This window comes from Podarcis bocagei (assembly GCF_964188305.1).
Source record: "Podarcis bocagei genome assembly, chromosome: 11".
Lineage (NCBI taxonomy): Eukaryota > Metazoa > Chordata > Lepidosauria > Squamata > Lacertidae > Podarcis > Podarcis bocagei.
The window spans coordinates 38,904,201-38,925,369 of record NC_138136.1 but is presented as its reverse complement, the minus strand read 5'-3'; the positions used below and the strand labels follow the sequence as shown (position 1 = coordinate 38,925,369).

The 21,169-nt window shown below is 40.3% G+C and overlaps 1 protein-coding gene across 2 annotated transcripts in view; it reads left to right on the top strand.

Annotated features, from left to right (window-relative positions):
* Positions 1 to 21,169, top strand: part of ERBIN (erbb2 interacting protein) — a 91,702-nt gene that overhangs the window by 38,450 nt on the left and 32,083 nt on the right. For both annotated transcript variants that reach the window (XM_081212641.1, XM_081212640.1), the window contains exons 4-10: positions 1,318 to 1,435; positions 11,256 to 11,334; positions 11,461 to 11,550; positions 14,210 to 14,266; positions 18,942 to 19,005; positions 19,758 to 19,832; positions 20,701 to 20,845. In XM_081212641.1, the coding sequence (XP_081068767.1) occupies positions 1,318 to 1,435; positions 11,256 to 11,334; positions 11,461 to 11,550; positions 14,210 to 14,266; positions 18,942 to 19,005; positions 19,758 to 19,832; positions 20,701 to 20,845 (628 nt within the window). The remainder of the gene's footprint in view (positions 1 to 1,317; positions 1,436 to 11,255; positions 11,335 to 11,460; positions 11,551 to 14,209; positions 14,267 to 18,941; positions 19,006 to 19,757; positions 19,833 to 20,700; positions 20,846 to 21,169) is intronic.

Here is a 21,169-nt window from a genome sequence, read left to right as displayed (position 1 = left end):
ACGGCTTCCTCAAACCCCCTTGGCATGTGATTTTAAGATGGGGGTGGGAATCTAAAATCTGAGTCTCTAAACAAGATACCCATGTTTTTTTACTACCTCCAGCTAAAATTATATTTCATTAATATGTACAACTCATATCAGGTTAATAACTATTTCTTTTATCTGAATGCTTAAAATTTTTATGTTAGTAGCTTACTGCTTTACTGTTATTTATTTCATAGTTCCTCACGATCATTGTGTAAGATGTTAGGTTGAATGATGGTGAGCAGCCCAAGTGAACTTCATGGCCAAGTGTACATTTGAACCCTGGTCTCCCCATTCTAATCCAACTCTCACCACTATACTACTCTGGTTTTCAGATCTGTCATTTTTCTCCAGAGGCCAGAATTATCACAATATATAGACTTACCCTCAATATATATATTGTATTCCTCAGTGATTTATTGCTTGTTTTGAATCAGTAGGATACTAAAGAGCACAAGGGGTTTAGCTACAAATCTGCTAGTCCCGTGTTTGAAGTTGCCTCTGCCATTAATTCATTAGGTGCCCTTGGGCAAACTGGTCTCTGTTCCATAATCAGTTTGGAGATAATCCCTGGCTTTCAAGGGTTCGTCTGTAAAGTGATCTGATGTACACAGTCCTTGATTCCAATCTCACTTTCATTTCATGCTCTGCTCATGATTTGACATCTTCTAGGTTACTTACCATGAAACATGTCTTAAAGTCAGGGCTTGTGGGCTTTGAATTGCAAGGAGTTTTCAAGGGATTCTAGGATCTACAACAGCTACAATGTTTACAAGACTCCACTGCTTTTTTGCCTCTCATGGCTTCTAGCCATGTTTCCATAAATGCATTTAACTGTGTTTCTCCCTGGAGTGGAATCAGTTTTGAATATTAACTATGAAGAGCTGTGGATTTGGTGGGGGGTGTGTTGGTAAACTTTAGTATGTTTTACACATGTGTTCACCATAAAGGAGTGTTATGCTGTGTTATTAATTTGTTAACAATTTATTTTTTGCTTTAAAATACAGATTATCAGTATAGACAGATTAATACTTAATAAATAATAATTATGAAGTAAGTTTTTTGCCAACAATTTTATAAGGATATCTGTAGTGTCCTTTAAAACTCTTAATGTACAAGTTTAGCTTTGGTTATTTGTTTGTGATTAATAGCTTCAAAATCATGAAACGTAAAATATTTCTTGCAGATTATTTTGAACACTATCATTTCTTTGACTCAGTAGCTGGGCTTTAAGAAGTTTAAACCTAGCATATTACAATAATATGCTCTCTTTTTTGGTCTTTGTCTCAATAGCAACTTTTTAACTGTCAGTCTCTGCACAAGTTGAGTTTGCCGGACAATGATCTAACAACATTGCCTGCATCCATAGCAAATCTCATTAACCTCAGGGAACTGGATGTCAGCAAGAATGGTGAGTTTTTTTGTTGAAACAATCACAAGCACTGAAGAGCAAGGCTGTATCAGTGTATAAATTTCAGTTTTCTGATTGACCTGTAATAGTTGAGTTTCTGTAAAAAAAATAAAAATTGGTTGTCTCTAACATAGCTCTAAGTGAACATGATTCTCTCATTCTCCTCCCCTCCCCTCACCCCACTCCAATCTGTTCTAAGCATTCCCACAAAGCTCTGGGGTAGATGTGGCAAGGGTTCAGGACCTGCACAGTGAGAAGAGAGCAGAGAAAGATCTGCTGCACAAGCAAAAATCCTTGTGCTGATGGGACACAGGAGTCAAATTCCTTCCCATTCCTCTTAATTAACAATCTTGTGGTATTGTTATGTAGGGTTTTCCCTTTCTGTTGTCTGTATTCTCAGCCTTACTTCAAATGCCATGCTATACATAGGCACAGTTGTGTAGCTAAACCAAATACCACTTTTGCTTCCTGTCAGTGCAGGGCAAAATCACAATGCTCAAAAGTTGACCTGGTTTTTTGCTGGATGCTTGCAACTCCTGTGTGACCTTTTCTTCACATCTCCTTAGGCTATTGATTTGAACTAAGAGCATTAAAACTTACTTTCTAGCTTGTAAAACATTGATTTCTGTCACTTGTTCATTCCCTAAAACTTTTTAACCATGGCTTCTAGCATGTTACTTAGTTTTTATCTGTTGTTTTCAATGTGCTTTCTTATCAGTTACTGGGTTTTTTAAAATTGATTACTTTTGTGTCTTGTTTCCCCCCCATTTATTCAGGACTGTTTACAACTGCTGTGAGCCACCATGAGGTTTTTTTTTAAAAAAACCACCTGAATGGTTGTATAGAATAAGTTAAAATAAATAATAGACTAAGGTGATTATAACCCCCCCCCATAAATCTCCCCCCTATAGGCTCCAGCAGTCAACACATTTTAAAACTTGAAATATTCCTAGAATGCGCACACTTAAGCTTGGCCTCTGACAAGTCTGAAGTGAAAGGAATTTCATAGCTGTGAGGCAACTGTTGAAAAGTGCCTTGGTCTCTCAGCTTGGAATATATGTAGAATAATCAAGAAACCATACTTGGCAAATCAGAAGGATCACACTGGGACGTAGGCAGAGAATTGACCTGAATGGAGTGTCAGAATCAAAATAAGACCCCAATGCAGTCATTTTAGACCAAGTTACCACTGCTGAAAATCAAAGGAAAGGCTTGAAAATGTGTGCTTAAATGTTTAAATTCTAAAACCAGAGAGAGTATTCAGGCAACACTTTATTTTCTGTTAGTGAAATAATTCAATAGAAGTGGTATTTTTTTCAGCAAACATACTGGTCTCTCTGATCTATTAATCAGCCTGTCCAGATCCTATTGCTTCAGATGTTTTATAGCTTTGGTCAATGATAGTAACATTAGCATGTATACCTGTCCAATTAATGTAATACAGTCTGGTTTGTTTGATTCTGGTTTGTAGAAGTTCAGATTCTCCTTGATTTATCAGCAATTCATTCTGAACCTTCTATACACCTAGGGAAGTATTACATTATTGTGTACTATTTCAAATGTTAATAGAATAGCATTGGTGAGACAAGCGTCGTCTTTTTCTTCAGAAGATACGTCCCTAAACTGCATTAGACTATAATAGGCAAATAGGAGGAAACTATAGTGGAGATTGCAATTTTGCATTTGATTGCTCTCTGTCAGACACCCAAGCTGAATGATGGCTCAGGGCAGTCTGGCAGAGAAGTCATTCCCACTCTTCCAAGCTTAGGGAAAACTGGCATAGAACTCAGTTGCTCCTTAAGAGCTTTTGCCATATGCCTGAGGCTGGTGGAGAAAAATAGTTAAAAGCCAAATCCAGAAACAAAAATACATTTTTTAAAAAACATTGCTATGCTTGTGTAATGCATATTGACAGTATTATGAGTTCTATTGGTAATTGGTGTATTTGAGGTGAACTAGTGCAAGCTTTTGATTAACTTGGCCAGTGTTGCAAATATCAAACAGTTTTGGTACTTCAATAGCAATGTGAGATAATATTTTAGCTGTTCAGATTTAATTAGCCCAGAATCTCAGGACTGAGCACGGTTTCCTCCCCCACACCTCATTTCAGTGCAGCAGAAAACCAAAACAGTTAATTATTTATTTTTATTTAGAATATTATAGACCATTTTACACCATAGATGGTCACAAAATGGTTTACATAGCAATCAAATAATTAATCAAATAATAAGGGGTTTTAAACAAAAAGCACAGGTAAAATAATAGATTCCATAGTCGTAATACAGGGGTAGACAAACTAAGGCCTAGGGGCCCATTTGCCTTCTCAATCTTGCCCGCAGGCGGTCCGGGAATCAGCGTGTTTTTACATGAATAGAATGTGTCCTTTTATTTAAAATGCATCTCAGGGTTAATTGTGCGGCATAGGAATTTGTTCATGTTTTTTTCTTCAAAACATAGTCTGGCCCCCCAAAATGTCTGAGAGACAGTGGACCAGCCCCCTGCTGAAAAAGTTTGCTGACATGATACAACTTAAAATGCCTGCTGGAATAGAATGGTTTTCCGAAGTATGGTTTACACTTGCCTTAAAGGCATGACCAAACAATGGTTTATAAACTTGGTTTTCACGCAACAGCAAATCATATTTTTGACTGTTGAAACAAACCAGCTGAAGCTGCATTTTGCTGTGAAATTAGGACTCAGATTCAGGATCTCAGAGGAAGGGAGGGTGGGAAAAGTGAGTTTACAAACTTCATGCTCATTCTTGCAACACCAAGCCATAGTTTGGTATTGCTTGTGAAAAGCTGCAATGTGTGTGGAGAGAGTAAGTAAATTATTATAAATAATTGGAATCTGGCTTACTTTTCTGCTACCAGTCAATAGGAAGTAGCTATTGAATTAGCTGCCACTTGGTTTGCAGTCTCCACAGTCACCATTTTGTCCAGCTGGTATGGTGACAATTCACTTATATTCCTTTTCCTGTAGTTAAAACCAAACATGTGAACAACTATCAATCCCTTTCACAGTGTTCAGTGTAAGCTGCAATGAGTGCAGGGTGTTTCTTTTTCCGCTTTTTAATGTATCTCTTACCGAGATTTTGTCTCCTTGCTGTCACAAATATAAATATTTTGCATAAACCTGAGCTAGGAGACAGTCTTTTAAGCTCTGTTCCCTTAATGTTTTCTCAGAGAAGGCAATGCTTCTATTGGAATCTGGCCACATGCCTACTATTTTCTTAATTAAGTTTCATAAGTTTGTAAGACAGACTGTTCTGTTAACTCTTGTGCAGCTGAGAACCTCAGGGTAACCTCTTATTGTGTGAATTGCCTTGAAGAAAGTTCTTGCCATTTATAAATCGGTTGCCAACCTGGCTCAAGAGGTGCTGGCAAGCTGCTTTTTGCATGGCTTCTAGTTATTTCAAGGAGGAGGCAGTCCATTGCCCCCTCACTTCCATCTATGTGCTTGGGATGAGAGAGAGAATTAGAAAAAAGAAAATCTACTGTCCCTTCAAAGCTCAACACACAACTTCAGTTCTCAGGCACCTTAAGACTATTCGGGGCTTGGAATGAGAGTGGATGAGACATAAAGCCTTGTGTGTGAATGCTGTATTACTGGAACATTGGTCTGAGGCTGTACATGGCATGTCTGAGCAGCAGCTGTTTAAGCTGGGTGACTATAAGCAGAAGGTATCTTTAAGAAAAGATGACCTATGGAAAAGATGATTAAGTCATGACATTGCTATTAGCACACACATCGAAAGCTGTATAAAGGAAAAGCAAATGGTCACAGTACTGTACAGTGGTGCCCCGCAAGACGAATGCCTCGCAAGACGAAAAACCCGCTAGACGAAAGGGTTTTCCGTTTTCCGATCCGCTTCGCAAGACGAATTTCCCTATGGGCTTGCTTCGCAAGACGAAAACGTCTTGCGCGTCTTGCGATTTTTTTCGCTCCCCCCTTTTTCTAAGCCGCTAAGCCGCTAATAGCCTTTTAGCTGCTAAGCCGCTAAGCCTTTAATAGCCGCTAAACCGCTAATAGCGCTAATCCGCTAAGCCGCTAATAGGGTTGCTTTGCAAGACGAAAAAACCGCTAGACGAAGAGACTCGTGGAACGGATTATTTTCGTTTTGCGAGGCACCACTGTATCAGTCTTGAGGATATAGGAAGTGGATTTCACCTGTGTAAATGTATTTGTATATCTTAAGCTTATTCATTTTTACATGTCACAGTGAGGGGCCTTTTTGAAATGTAAGTTTAGCTAGCTGCTTGTGTTTCAAGCTCAGAGGAAGTTAAAACAGTCTCCCCTCCACACCCCTCAGAAAGTGAATGGGAGAAATTATCCATGCAGATGGTATTAAGGTTGTATCAGACAACTATGTACCATATTTTTCGCCCTATAGGACGCACTTTTCACCCTCCAAAAATGAAGGGGAAATCTGGGTGCGTCCTATGGGGCGAATGCAGGCTTTCGCTGAAGCTTGGAGAGCGAGAGGGGTCTGTGCGCACCGACCCCTCTTGATCTCCAGGCTTCAGGAAGACATCTGCAGCCTAGGTAGCCCTGCGGGAGGTTCTGCAGGGCTGTCTAGGCTGCGAATAGCAGCTTGCTTCCCGGAGCGCCGGGCGCGCTGAAAGCAGAGCGCCGGGCGCTTCGGGAACGCATCCGCAGCCTAGGCAACCCTGCGGGAGGTCCCGCAGGGCTGTCTAGGCTGCGAATAGCAGCCTGCTTCCCGGAGCGCCGGGCGCGCTGAAAGCAGAGCGCCCGGCGCTTCGGGAACACATCCGCAGCCTAGGCAACCCTGTGGGAGGTCCCGCAGGGCTGTCTAGGCTGCGGATAGCAGCCTGCTGCCCGGCGCGAGGGGCGCCCTGAAGCAGAGCGCCCCTCGCGCCGGGCAGACATCCGCAGCGTGGGGAGCCCTGCAGGAGTTCCCCGCAGGGCTCCCCACGCTGCGGATAGCAGCCTGCCACCCGGTGCGCGAGGCACAGAGCGCCCCGCGTGCCGGGCAGACATCGGCCAGCCCCACAAGCTTGGGGGACAGCAGGGAGGCGCAGCACCGCCATCCCACTTTTCCTCAACCTGTTTCGGTTTCCCCGACCTGGTTTTGGGGGGGAAATAAAGGGAATTCCCCCCCCTTTATTTTCCCCCCAAAAAACTAGATGCGTCCTATGGGACGAAAAATATGGTACCTGAGAGTGCCGCTGGGAAGATATGGCACAGATTTGAAACTAACTTTGGATGTCAGGGTTTTTTTGGAAAACGTACATACCTGGTTTAAATTGATCACATTTTACTTGTTGTTTCCTTCTATATTGCCCCTCTGAGGATCAGTGCACCTGTTACAATCTTAATGATTAACCTTGTGTAAATTGGATGCTTGCAGCTCGATACTGTAATAATATTGAAGATTGGGAGAAGCTTCCTCCCATTTGCAGTGAAGGCTGGAGAGTGCTAAGAATGCTACTCTTTTGACTGTCCCTGCCAATTAGTGATAAGGAAAGAACCTACTCCACATTTGCACACTCACATGGACAGGAGGAATTATTTGCCGGAAGGGGTATAGGATAGCTGAGTAGGCACGTTCTTGTTTAGGTTGGTTCAGCTGATCCTCCTTGCTCTTCCTCTCAAAACTGCTTACCATAGATACACGACTTCATAGAACACGACTTCAGTAAGCACAATTTAAAACATTAAATTTCAAATTTCAAAAAACCCCCAAGATCAATTACTAAATAAGCTGACCAACACATTATTCAACCAGTGCAGAAATCACATAAAAGACCAAGAGCCCTCAATATTAAAACCCCAGATCTTCAAGCCAGCAGATTAAATGAACATGTAAACATGCAAATGTGAAGTGAATAGGGTACAGGAAGCACCTAATTTTCTTGCTCTCTTCTTGGTTGCCATTGCAATTCCCATTATTCTACAAATGAATATATGATCTAAATTTAAAGTGTTAAGTGTGCAGGTTTATAAAACCTACTGAGAGCTCACAGAGACTCGTATGGATTCTCTTATCTTCCCTTTTTATATTTGATATCGAGTGTCTCAGTTCAATGCCTGAAAACTTTAGTTATCTGGCAAACCTCATTCCAAAATATGCCCCATTACCAAATAAGTATAACCAAGATTTATGCTGTTATCATCATCATTTTATTTGTATGCTGCCTTTCCATAGTTAAAGCCATGCTCCAGGCAACTTACAACGTGAAAAGATTTACATGATTACAAACATAGCAAAGTCAGTTATAAACAATAAATATAAAACATTAAAAATTACACAACCAAATTGAAACAATTTCCACATAAATCATAATTAAAACTCTCTCTGTGTGTGATATAAACAGCAACAAAAAACCCACAACAACCCCCCTAAACAATACCGCAGCCTAAGAGTCTGTTCAGCAGCCTCTGCTTTTGCAGCTGGAGTCAATAAGGACTTATCCTCCCAGGCCAGGTGGGAAATGGCCAGCAAGGCAGGGAGCAGGTCTTCCAGGACTCACAGCCAAGATGATTCCTGTGTGTTCCTGTTTGTAATAAAAAGCTACCAGCTGAGATTTGGCATCATTTAATGTGTTTTAATACTGTTTTGAGACTTGAAATTTGCAGTGTGTAATGTCTGCAACTTTACACAATGTATTCCCTCCTTTATGGGGTTAGGGTCTTCAGACTGCCTTGGGAATTGGGTAGGAATTATTGTTATACTGCCTTAATTATTTTGGTATGTGCTGTAATTTTTGCCATATCTAACTTTCCTAAATTTATAAGAAACTTATTGAGTGTTATAGGAGAGTACAGTTCCACACCCTACCACTTCTCTATAGAGCATTGAATGAGAAAGACAGACCACCAGGATTGTAGCTCTGGCCTGCTGCCACTTTTGAATTTTCACTTTGATAGCTTTACTAGGCAAATGAATGGAGGGAAACTGGAGACAGCTTGCAGCCATGTCATGTAGAAGACTTAGAGGAAATTGCACAGATTATCCCACAGCTGTACAACCTTCACTTCTTCCCATCTCATATGTATCATGGGCATCAGTGACACCTTTTCTCTGTAACATAGATAAAAGTTTGCTTAGTATAGTACAGTAGGTCATGGGCCTGCAATTTGGAGTTAAGCTATAAAGTGGCCTTGGGATAGTACCATGGCAATCTACTGCAAGAGCATTTAGACTCAAATTCATGCTATCCTAAATGTTAAAAATGAGATTGAAGCAATAAAATATTCCATAAAAGTGCCTTTCAAAAGATTGCATGCCTAGTACACCACCTACAATTAATATCCAGCTTTGATAATACGAAGATTACTTTGTTTCTCTGTTCTCTGTCTTACAAGGACTTTGTGCTGGAGTCTGACAATCCAAGTAACCTGTAGAATTTGCATTTCCAAAATGGGATATTTGCCTTTTTGTCCCTGTAGCAATGGGGTCATCTAGAAAACTTACCTAGCATTGAGTGAGGCAGTTCTTTTTACGCCTGCAAAACTCCTCCTGCTATCCCACCTTATCCACTGCGGACTTTCAGGAATGCATCATGTCTCTCATACACAGAGTTTTATGAACAGGCTGATAAAAAGTTATAGAGAACTCAAAAGCCTGCTTATGACTCTTAGACATTTTGGTTGGTTCTGGTAAAAATAGAACCATACTGTAGATTTTGGATTTGTAGCAAAAAAACCAGCCATGATTAAGTTTATCATTATGTGTGCTGTGCCACAACATAAAGTTAGTTACAACATGAACGTATGCATGGATGTTTTGGTAATATGCAGTAGAGAATTGCTGAGAATGTGCAGACCATTATCCATAGAACACAATGGAAAATTCCCATGCCACGTTTCATGGCTTTGGCTTATTTCTCATGTCTTTAAGAGTGCCTTGTTCCTTTTAATTGTGCTGCAGTATATACATTATGTACACATACATGCCTACAATATAGTCATTTAAATACAACACAGGTGGAGACAGCAGTGAAAACCTTTAAATAAGAGAGGTTCACCTATACTTCATGGGGCAAAGGTTCCATCCAGTACAGTTCTACCACCTTCTGGCTCTTTTAGACAAAAAGACTTGAATAAATCCAATTGTGGATCTCCCATGTCAAGTCTACTTTGGCTCATTAAACCATATGGGGCAGGAAAATGTTTCTGATTACTTCCCTCCCTCTCCTGTGGGCATTCATAAATTAAATGCTGGACACGTATTAGATAGCTTGTCTAGCATCAGGAATGGCAGTGATGTAATTTAATAACACATACACCATAGATATGTGGAAGTAGTATGGAAACATCATAAATAATATGCTAAGAAGAACTTTAGATTCAGAAGATGCTATGGTTGTGCGTCAAAGATGTCCAAACATTGCAAGATGGATGTATTTGTGAATAGTCTTTTTTTAAAGCTTCATACTAAGCCAATACATGAGAACTCCAATTTTTTGCTGGAGCTTTATTAACTTGGGAATTTAAGAAATATAATTTCTTGAACATATTTCCATTTTTAGTGTGCAGGTAGCTATCCATTATGTACTTTGTTTAAATGAATGTTTTGTGATGTGATGAAAAAATAATAGTTTCTCTCAAGCTGAGCACTGTGGCATTCAGATTTGTACTATTGTTGCCCTTTAGTCAGTTCTCATTAGATTTTTAAGGGCCAAAGTAGTACGTCTACCTCCTAAATCATTTCCCCTTGAATAACTGCTTCATTTCATTATCTCTGATTAACATGCTAAATGCTTATTTTAAAACATCACAAGAAGGATTGGTTTCTTTATTAATTATCATTGGCTCCAATAATACATAAGCAGACTAATGGTGCCTCAGAGATTATGTCTGACACTGTGTTCCTGTGCTCATTAAACTCCTTTTCCTTTCTGCTTTATGTATGTACGTATTCTACAAATGTATAAACTACCTCACAGCCTGAGGCCATAAAAGCAGTGTACAACAAGATAACAAGATAAAATACAAACTCTTAAAAAACAAAAAGCCATCCCTACAGATGTACAATTAATAATTCATAAACGAAATGTCAGACAACTGAATTCAATGTATAATGCAACTGCAACTGGTATATTTAGGCATCCATATCCCACTGAGGTCAACCTTAGGATAGTATAGCATCTAGGTAACAAGAAAATATGAATTCTACAACCTGCACAAGTTGCAGAAACTGAATTTTATTCAGTAGCAACTCTGGCTTCTGAAATTTTACCAGGCATTACTGCTCACTTTCAGGTCTAATTTACAATTTGTCAGAAGGTTGATTTTTTAAGATAAAAACCAAGACCACGAAAACCACATTCTGTTACTTTGCTATAGTTCCAAGGAACAGCAGCATGCAGGCATCCCTAACTAAAGCTAGTGATGACCTTGATTCAGATGCTTTTGAAAATTCACTGAAATACATGAGGTCCATGCAAGCTGCTGTGCTTTTCACAATACAGTGGTACCTCCAGTTGCGAACGGGATCCATTCCAGAGGTCTGACCGCATCCCGAGGAATTCGCAACCAGAGGACCACTTCTGCGCATGCGCTTGGTGCGTAGAGCACTTGTGCGCATGCGCACTTGGCGAAACCCAGAAAAATACTTCTGGGTTTGCTGCGTTCGCATCCCGAAGTTTACATACCCAGAGGGATGCATAAGCGGAGGTACGACTGTAATAATTAGAGCGCATTGCTCTAGAGCTTGAGCAGAAGCTCTGAAACTATTGGCTGTGAAGTTATGTAGTTGTGTAAAGTAGCAGCATAATCTCAGAAAATTAAGTTGCCATTGTTTTGGTTATTGCAGGTTTATTCTTATGTGCATTTGTGCTGTCTACTTTTACAGGCATACAGGAGTTTCCAGAAAATATCAAAAACTGTAAAGTTTTGGCAATTGTTGAGGCCAGCGTAAACCCCATTTCAAAGTAAGTTATTTTGCTGTTTAAATTGTAGCATGTCAGTTGAGCAGTGAGTAGTGAACACAAAGTGTGTTTTGAAATGAGGCATATGATCTTGTGTTTGCTAATTTTTATGTGTTTAAATTTGTCTAGGCTTCCAGATGGATTTTCACAGTTGTTAAATCTAACACAGCTATATCTGAATGATGCTTTTCTTGAGTTCTTACCAGCCAATTTTGGCAGGTAAGTTTGAAAATGGGTTTTTGAAAATCAGTACCTTGTTTTTAATTGTGTAGAACATAATATATATATAATATAATTTTTTATTTATACCCCGCCCTCCCCAGCCAAGGCCGGGCTCAGAGCGGCTTACAAGCAATAATAAAAACAAGATGAGTGATTACAACTTAAAAACAAAAATAAAATACAACATTAAAATAATGGAACATTAAAATATTAAAATGGAGCCTCATTGCAGGAGAAGGAAAAGAAAAAAGAAAAAGGGGGCGGAGGGAATCAAATTGGCTCCAATCCAAAGGCCAGGCGGAACAACTCTGTCTTACAGGCCCTGCGGAAAGAGATCAGATCCTGCAGGGCCCTGGTCTCATGAGACAGAGCGTTCCACCAAGTTGGGGCCAGTGCTGAAAAGGCCCTGGCTCTGGTTGAAGCCAATCTAACTTCCTTAGGGCCTGGGACCACTAGGGTGTTGTTATTTATGGACCTTGAGGCTCTCCGTGGGGCATACCAGGCGAGGCGGTCCCGTAGGTACGAGGGTCCTAGGCCGTGAAGGGCTTTAAAGGTCAAAAGCAACACCTTAAATCTGACCCTGTACTCCACCGGGAGCCAGTGCAGCTTGAAAAGCACTGGATGAACATAGTGTGTTGCATTGATCAGAAGAAGGCACGTTGTTGGTTAAGAGGCAAGATGTAAATTCCAAACCCTACCTTTCAAACAGAGTTATGTAGTAATACTTTCAGAATGGATATGATGAGCTAGAATAATTGGTTTAAAGTCCCACTGAAATATGGAATTAGTCTTAGTAGAATGGAAATTGAAAGAATTCATCTACTCCCACGTTCTTCAACCATTGGCCATACTGGCTTGGGCTGATGGGAATTGTAGTCCAGCAACAGCTGGAGGGGGCTCCATGGGGGCTATCCCTGATTAAAATATTATGTAGTTCTGCTGTCATTTTTGTTTTTTAAAAAATGTAGGGGAGGGACTCTAGTCAAGAGGTTTGAAAAAAGAAAACAGCAAGGTTGCACTCTCCAAGACCACTTCTGTGCAGGCTGTGCAACATTCATGAAACACTGACTACAAAATGGCATCAGAGTGGTATTGGGATGAACTCTCTTTCTGTGCCCTTACCCACCTGTTCTTGCTGCTGGGAAGTGGGAATCCTTGCAGCTTTCAGTTCTCCTTTTAAAAGGATAGAATAGGTTGTCTAGTTACAGCATTTCAATCACAGCATTATGCTAGCTTTCATGGAATTCATGTAGACCGGGCATCCCCAACCTCAGCCCTCCAGATGTTTTGAGACTATAGTTCCCATCATCCCTGACCACTGGTCGTGCTAGCTAGGGATCATGAGAGTTGTAGGCCAAAAACATCTGGAGGGCCGAGGTTGGGGAAGCCTGATGTAGATGGCTAAGTCAGGAGGAACATCCACATCGTTTTCTAATACGTGCAAGACTAGTACACAATAAAACAATGCATTTTGCAAGGTAAAAAAAACAGTACAATGATAAAAATGGCTGGTATATAGAGTTGAATTGCCATCTAAACATTGTTGCGAAAAAGACAAATACATTGATTTGCTATATGGACATTACTATATTTTTCGCTCTATAAGACGTACCTTTTCCCTCCTAAAAAGTAAGGGGAAATGTGTGTGCGTTTTATGGAGCGAATGCAGGCTGCGCAGCTATCCCAGAAGCCAGAACAGCAAGAGGGATCGTGAAAGCAGCGATCCCTCTTGCTGTTCTGACTTCGCTTCGCTGGAGAGGCACTGCACAGTTTCCCCTCTCTACGCAGTGTCTCTTCAGCACTGAAGAGGCGCTGCGCAGAGAGGGAAAGCTGCGCAGCACCCCTTCAGCAAAGCGGGAGGAGAAACAGAGCCCCTTCCATTTCTCCTCCCACTTTGCTGGAGAGGTGCTGCGCAGAGAGGGAGAGAATATTTTTTCCCTTGTTCTCCTCCTCTAAAACTAGGTGTGTCTTATGATCGGGTGCGTCTTATAGAGCGAAAAATACGGTATATACAAAACCAAGCCCTATTTGACACCAATTATGACTCAGCTGCAGCATGGAGTTCAGTCTAGGTCATCACATTTATAGAAGGAGAGCCATAAATTTTAGAAAACTGACAACACCCCAAAAATAAATAAATCCAGAGACTGATAAGAGACATGTAACTTGAACAAAGTTTAAGAGAAAATTAAGATCAAAATTCACTTGTAGGACAGAAAATAATAATGTTTGGAAGTTTTGCCAGATGTGGAGTGGTTGCAGATTTATATTGCTTAGTGGAAGAAATTTGCTTACGTATAATTAAACAATACCAAAAATTGTTTGGGATAATTGGAATCTCCTGCTTGTCTCTGCTAGAGACAGTTCTCAAAAGTATTCCAAAATAAGTAGTAATTTTGTATAGCCTTGATATTACTTGTATTTGAATGATGCCTTCCTCTGCCCACGTTAGATCTAAGAATCACAATTCTCTGAAGCAAGGAAAATATCTAGATATTAAAGATGTGTGCAGCCTGTATTTGAACCCAGTTTTTATTTGCAAATTAAATTTGCCCAATATCTGAATTATTGTACTGGCTGTATAAACAAGCTTTATTTTATTTCAGATATGCATACTTTGCCTTTTAAATGGTAATCTTGAGTGTTTATTTTACAGATTAACTAAACTCCAGATTTTGGAGCTCAGAGAAAACCAGTTAAAAATGTTGCCAAAGTAAGTATATAGTGATATTTATGTTTATTTTGGTGTGAATAATATGTTTGAAGATGTATTGAGATTATAATACAGTGGTACCGTGGGTTACAGACGCTTCAGGTTACAGACTCAGCTAACACAGAAATAGTACCTTGGGTTAAGAACTTTGCTTCAGGATGAGAACAGAAATCGCGCAGGGAATGCGGGGTTTAAAACCCCTGAGCCTCTTGGGCTTGCTGATCAGAAGGTCGGCAGTTCAGATCCCTGTGACGGGGTGAGCTCCCATTGCTTTGCCCCAGCTTCTGCCAACCTCGCAGTTCGAAAGCACCCCAGTGCAAGTAGATAAACAAGTACCGCTGCGGTGGGAAGTAAAACGGTGTTTCTGTGTGCTCTGCCACTCGTCATGGTCCTCCAAGCGCCAGTAGCAGTCTAGTCATTCTGGCCAGATGACCTGGAAAGCTGTCTGTGGACAAATGCCAGCTTCTTCGACCTGATAAGCAAGATGAGCGCCACACCCCATAGTCTCCTTTGACTGGACTTAACTGTCCAGGGGTCCTGGACAGCCTCCAGCATCGTGACTGTCTCAGTCGCTGGCAGAATCCGTGGGCGTTTCTTAAACCTTTTCCAGCATAAAAGTTGTTTGACGCCTAGTCTCTTCCTACTCTCCCTGCGCGGAAGTCTTCTGCGCAGGGAGGGTGTGGGCAGCGAAGTACCCGTACTCTTTCCCCTGGTCTCCGGCGAAGAGTCTTGGAGATTCCTCTCCGATTCCCCCATCTGCCCCCCTTCTCCACTGGTGTTACGCTGATTTCCTTCCCCAGCAGATGGGCTGCCTCTCTCCCTACTGGGACCCTCTCCTGCATCCCTTTGGAGCCTTCCCTCTGCCTCTAGCTCCGATGGCAGTTCCCTGACACCTATTATTTACTGTCTTTGTTCTTTTTATTTTTACAAATTTATTTGGACTCCAGTCCAAATAATTATCTATAAGATGACAATTGCATATAAACAACTTCTCTGTGTACGCCCTGTGGGTTGCTAAATATGTTACAATTTCCTGTAGGGAGATCAATAAAGTGTGTACAGCTGTAATTTTTGAAGTTCATTGTGAATGGTTTTTACTGCCAGTAAGGCTGGGCTGAATTGCCTGAGGATCTCTATGTAGGAAAATGTAATACTTGAGGAAGCCATTAATCAGTTAGATTTTGGATCTAAAATCATGCCATGTGTATGCATCTCTACATCACATGAAATTGAATGACAAATTTAGAGTTGAAAGAAAAGCAGCTGTTTTTGTAGTGAAACAGTATGATTTTAAAAATATTTACGCAGATTATCCCCCCCCCCCCGTAATAATAATGATACAGCAACTTAAATGTGTTTTTGTTTTGCTTTCATAATGGTATGGTGCTTTCACTCTCTCTCTTTTTTAATTCTTCTTGTCACAGGCTTCCTCTTAAGGAAGACATTCAGCACTGCTGTGCTTAACCAAACCATCTGAGAAAATTGACAATTCCCTTGATCCCTTCTCAGTAGCTATTTTTGCTGACGATTGCCAATGGGCACAGTAGGAGATGGCCAGTCAAGATGCCCTGCTGGCATTCCTTTCTCCCTCCTTTATGCCTTTATGTCAGTGTTGGGCACTGACTGGGGAGAGAAGCCTTTGTCCTGAGAGGTGGGTGATGCATTGTGAGCAGCCTCCTCTTCATCTGCCTGCCTCTTTCCCCCATTTTGGGGGCTGCCTCTTCTTTTGGGGTTAGCAGCACAAAGGGAAGAAGTTGGAAAGTACTGCTGGTCCCCAGTAGGAAATTGTGTGCCCATCCTTAGCTGATATGTATGATGAACTTTATCAAAGGATATCTAGTACATAAGGAAGGGTTCTGTGAAATGGGCTATGAAAACAAAAGAAGGGAGATTCTAGCGCCAGACAAATGAACCAGTAGATGAAATATGAGACGTAATGCTCACACTTCAGCGGAGAGCTGGCTAGAAAGCATTGCTCCATTGAACTCTTATCCTCTTGATGCTCTCTTGTTCTGTTAGTTTCACTTGGCTATATTTATGCGGCGATTGAAAAAACATAACCTAAGGGTACCTTTTAAAACAAAATGTAGTCTTTGTAAATAAAAGGGCTAAAGAGGGAATGCACACAAGATAAATACGTTTTGAGGAACAAATGTGGTGACATTAGAAAAAGCAAACTAACATTTAATTCCTTTGTTCTTTAATAAGTTAACATTTGTGTTTGGGCAGTTGTTTAACACGGGGTTATAGCATTCCTGCTTAGAATCATAGAAGTGTAGAATTGGGAGGGAGCCTGAGGGTTGTCTAGTCCAACCCCTGCAGTGCAGGAATCCCACCTAAAGTATACAGGACAGATGGCCATCCAACCTCTGCTTGAAAACTTCAAAGGAAGGAGATTCCACCACCTCCTAAGGCAGGCGTGGATCTACTATGAAATGAATGTAGGTTAAGTTTCAGGGTCCCTAATCCTGGGGTGGCCCCAGAAGCTAATCCACCTTGCTTTAAAAAAATTGAGTCTAGTTGACTCAATTTGAGTTGCACAACTCTGATTGATTAATTTTCTGCTGTATCTATTTCAACAATCCCAGTGTTTGAGAGTCAGTAGCACAGATTGTTGCTGGTTGCAAAGGGGCCCCCATAATAGTTGAAGCTTCAGGGTCCCAGAAATGTAGGTCTGCCACTGCCTGCGGGAAACCATTTGTGATGTTAAGTTTTGGTCAGTGCTTTTTTCTAGGAAAATAGGTGTCGGTACTTACCATGAAGTTGTTGCAGTAAGTGCCACACTTTTTTAAACAACAACAAAAAAGAGGTATCAGTACTGCGTACCCTTGATTATCCCTGGAAAAAAAGCACTGGTTTTGGTAATGAAATGGATAATGAGGGAAACGAATGACCATGTTCTGTGCAAAATGTAGAAGCTTGTGTGCTTTATTTATTCTGTTTATTTGACAAAAAAATTACATAAAGCAGTTTACAACTTGCTTCTAGCAGACTGCTGGAAGAAAGAAGAAAGCAGTCAAACTTGCTCCCCCCCCCTTTCTGTCACTTGGACAGCAAAGGGAAAAGCAACTCTAGGTCTAAGCCATTGTCTTTGAGCTTGTTCTCAACTTGTATAGGACATGCTGACTTGAATGTATCCAGTCTAAATAAAATGAAAGAGATTGAATTCTGCCCATTTTTAAGTTAGCTTGCACCTGAATTAGAAAATGCATTTTTTTGTACTTTATGGCATTCCTTCGTTTCCTGATTGTGGAATCTAGCTGCTGTTTCTGCAAAGAGCAGCAAATTATGCTGTGAAATAATTAGTTTACTAGTTAATTAAAACAGCTTAAATGTAACTGGCATTTTTCTTATAATAGGGGACAAACTCTTGCTGATGACTTTTTTGTGGGATGCATGTGTATGGCACAAGTAGTTCACTGTCACTTTCTAATAGCAATGTGCTTACCGTATTTTTCGCTCTATAACACGCACCCGACCATAACACACACATAGTTTTTAGAGGAGGAAAATCCATAGGCATGCCACCCGTAGGCATTTCCTCCATAACACGCACAGACATTTCCCCTTACTTTCTAGGAAAAAAGTGAGTGTTATGGTGCAAAAAATACGGTAATTTGTTAGAGCATGGGCGTGTGATCTATTTGATAGGCCCCTAGTATATTAGGATTTTTAGAAAGCATTTCACACTGCCCCATGGGCATAGCCAGGATTTTTTTTGGGGGGGCAAGACTTTGTTAGGCGGGGGCAGGACTTTTGTTGGGGGGGCAGAACCGATGTGATTGGTCAGTTAGGTAAGTATATTATTTTACTTGATGGGGGGGAAGCTTCCCCCCCCATCCCTTTTGGCTATGCCCGTGCACTGTCCCTCACTGGATACAGTGGTACCTCGGGTTAAGTACTTAATTCGTTCTGGAGGTCCGTACTTAACCTGAAACTGTTCTTAACCTGAAGCACCACTTTAGCTAATGGGGCCTCCCGCTGCCGCCGCGCCGCCAGAGCATGATTTCTGTTCTCATCCTGAAGCAAAGTTCTTAACCTGAAGCACTATTTCTGGGTTAGCAGAGTCTGTAACCTGAAGCGTATGTAACCCGAGTCATAGAACAAGACGGTGACTTTTTTCTTAGTGCAACCTTACGCATGTGAGCTCAAAAGTAAGCCTCATTGATTTTAGTGGCATTTACTCTCATGTGTGTATAGGATTGCAGCGTTAATGGACTGGAAACTCTAAGTAAGATGAAAGAGGTTAGGATCACATGTTTTCCCTTCACAATGGAGATGGGTAAACATTGGGATCTTTATTAATACACAGCAGCTTTAAAGACAAGTGGGCGTATAACGGCATAATTTATCTTTGGCATTCATTGCCACATAGTGATGATGTTGCATGATTTGATAGAATTGGGAAGAAGTCATTGCTTTCTCAATGAGCTAAGAGAGAAATGTGTTTTTAATTAAACTGGATAACATTGAACTACAGTTTTTGCTTTGCTTTTAGCTGTAGGATTATATGACATTTTATAAAAATCTGACCCTATCAAGTATGAGTGCTTTTATAGAACTGCCTGGCTATCTGATGCTGATTAAAAAGATGCATTAGTAAAAACACAAGAAGATTGGATGTAACTGGTATTTTTCTTAAACCTAATTCCTTATTAATCCTTTCTCTTTGCAGAACCATGAACAGACTGACTCAGCTGGAGAGACTGGACTTGGGAAGTAATGAATTCACAGAAGTGGTGAGTTCTAGCTAAGTAACGCAGCTTTCCTAAAACCTCTTATCCATAAATCTATTTTTAATCAATGTCAAATAGAAAAATCAGCTTAATGCTGTCTTACAGAGAAACTGTTGCCTGTATCTTAATTTTTTAAGGAAACTATTTTTAAAGTTAACTGATTTGTGTAGCTTTCATTTCCTGTTAGTATGGTATATCTGTGACAGATGAAAGTATTTTCATATGTATTTAAACTGCAAGCAAGCATTATTCTCATTTGACCACATATTAGCTTCTAAGGTTATACGTTATAATAAGTGCTTATAATTTATGCAACTATGAAAACATTTTTTTTCTAGTTGATTCTGCATGTGCCTATGCAGTGAAATTCATTCTGAAATTTATAGCTGACTTTTCACTCAAATGTTTTAACATCTGACAAAATACAGTATATATTTAAAGCTTGTAGGAAAAACCTAAGTAGGGCATCAGTGTGTAATAGAATGCTATATAAAAGAAAATGAACCTTCTGGAGAAATACAAAGGGCAGTATCCAATTTTGATCAGATCAATTTTCCCATCCTCCCCTCCCATCTGCAGCTGCCCCCTCCACCCCAAATTCTCCCACAAATCAACTTCCAACCAACCAGATTCTGTTCCTAACATTGATCCTTCCACTGGCATATGGACACAGTTAGATTCACTCAGTGCATTGTCAGTAATAAATGTATATCTATAATACAATCTAATCTTTCCATCTATCTTGTTTTTAACAGCCTGAAGTACTTGAACAATTAAGTGGGTTAAAAGAATTCTGGATGGATGGTAACAGACTAACTCTTATTCCAGGGGTATGTATATTTATTCCTTTAAATGTCTGTGCTTGCGTGTGTATACTTAAAGGTCTCATAAACATTTCATCTTAGGCCATAGAGTGCACAACAGACAGATTAAAAGCTGTACCTATATGTCCATTATTTCAAGCCTCTCCATAAGCCTCATACATTCAAGGTTATTGCTTTTCCTGACCACCCTTGTTTGAAATAATACCAGAGGACGGGAAGCATATTCGTGTCAGCAAAACCTTGTTTTGCTTTGATTTGACAACTTTAGCTAAACCAATCATCCACGCCCAATATGCCTTGTATTTTACGTATTTAGTGTAACTTATGACAATAGTGTGCTTAAATGGCATCCATTAGAATGTGTAGCTTCATGTATCAGTATGTCTTCACTCTTGATTACTTGGAATAGTCTGATGTTTTTCTGGTCACTTTTTTATACTCAAGAATGTTCATAAAACAGTTGGTAGAAATGTGAACCTGCTTCTTCAATTGTTTAACATTCTGAAAAATGCAGGTGAATATTTTATGTGTTCCACCCAAAATATGTATGGTCGAAGAAAAATTGTGAAACTGAATATGACATTGTGACAATCCTCTTTAGAGGCATAATCTTCACTTTGTATTAGTTTAGGCGCGTCTGCATCAGTGGAACTTTACAGCAGCCTCTAAGAATGAAATATCCACAGCTGGACACTATGCTTAAGATTTGGATTTTGTACAAGCAGCTATCAAAATGTGCATTCTAGCTGGTTACTAGAATGCTGATGTTACAGGCCTGATAGATCTTAGCAAATAACTATTTTTTATTATCTGCAGAATAGAATATATTTTAACACAGAATCTTTTTACTTTGCCCATACTTTTATATTTTCAGTTTATGGGCAGTTTGAAGCACTTGACCTACTTGGATGTTTCCAAAAACAACATTGAAACTCTTGAAGAGGGTGTTTCAGGATGTGAAAGTTTACAAGACCTGCTGTTGTCTAGTAATTCACTTCAGCAACTACCAGAGTCTATTGGTTTGTATTGTCCAAAGTTAACTATTACTATATTTCAGAAACCAAAATAACATTTGTGACATGCTGTATGTAGGCCAAAAGTAAAAATGAAAACAGCTTCTTCATCTTGCACAAATTGTGTTTGCATATCTAGGTCCAGTCAAGGAAGGTTTTTCTACTCAAATTCATGTGATTCCTCCCTATAGTCCTCTACAACACAGCCCAAACTATTAAGGAGCCTTCTACCCCCTACCCCCCCCCCCCGAGATACATTTTAGGGGCTGCAGAGAGCAGGGAAGTTAAAAGAAAGTTCAGTTGCAATAGCTGCCTTACATTCATGCAACC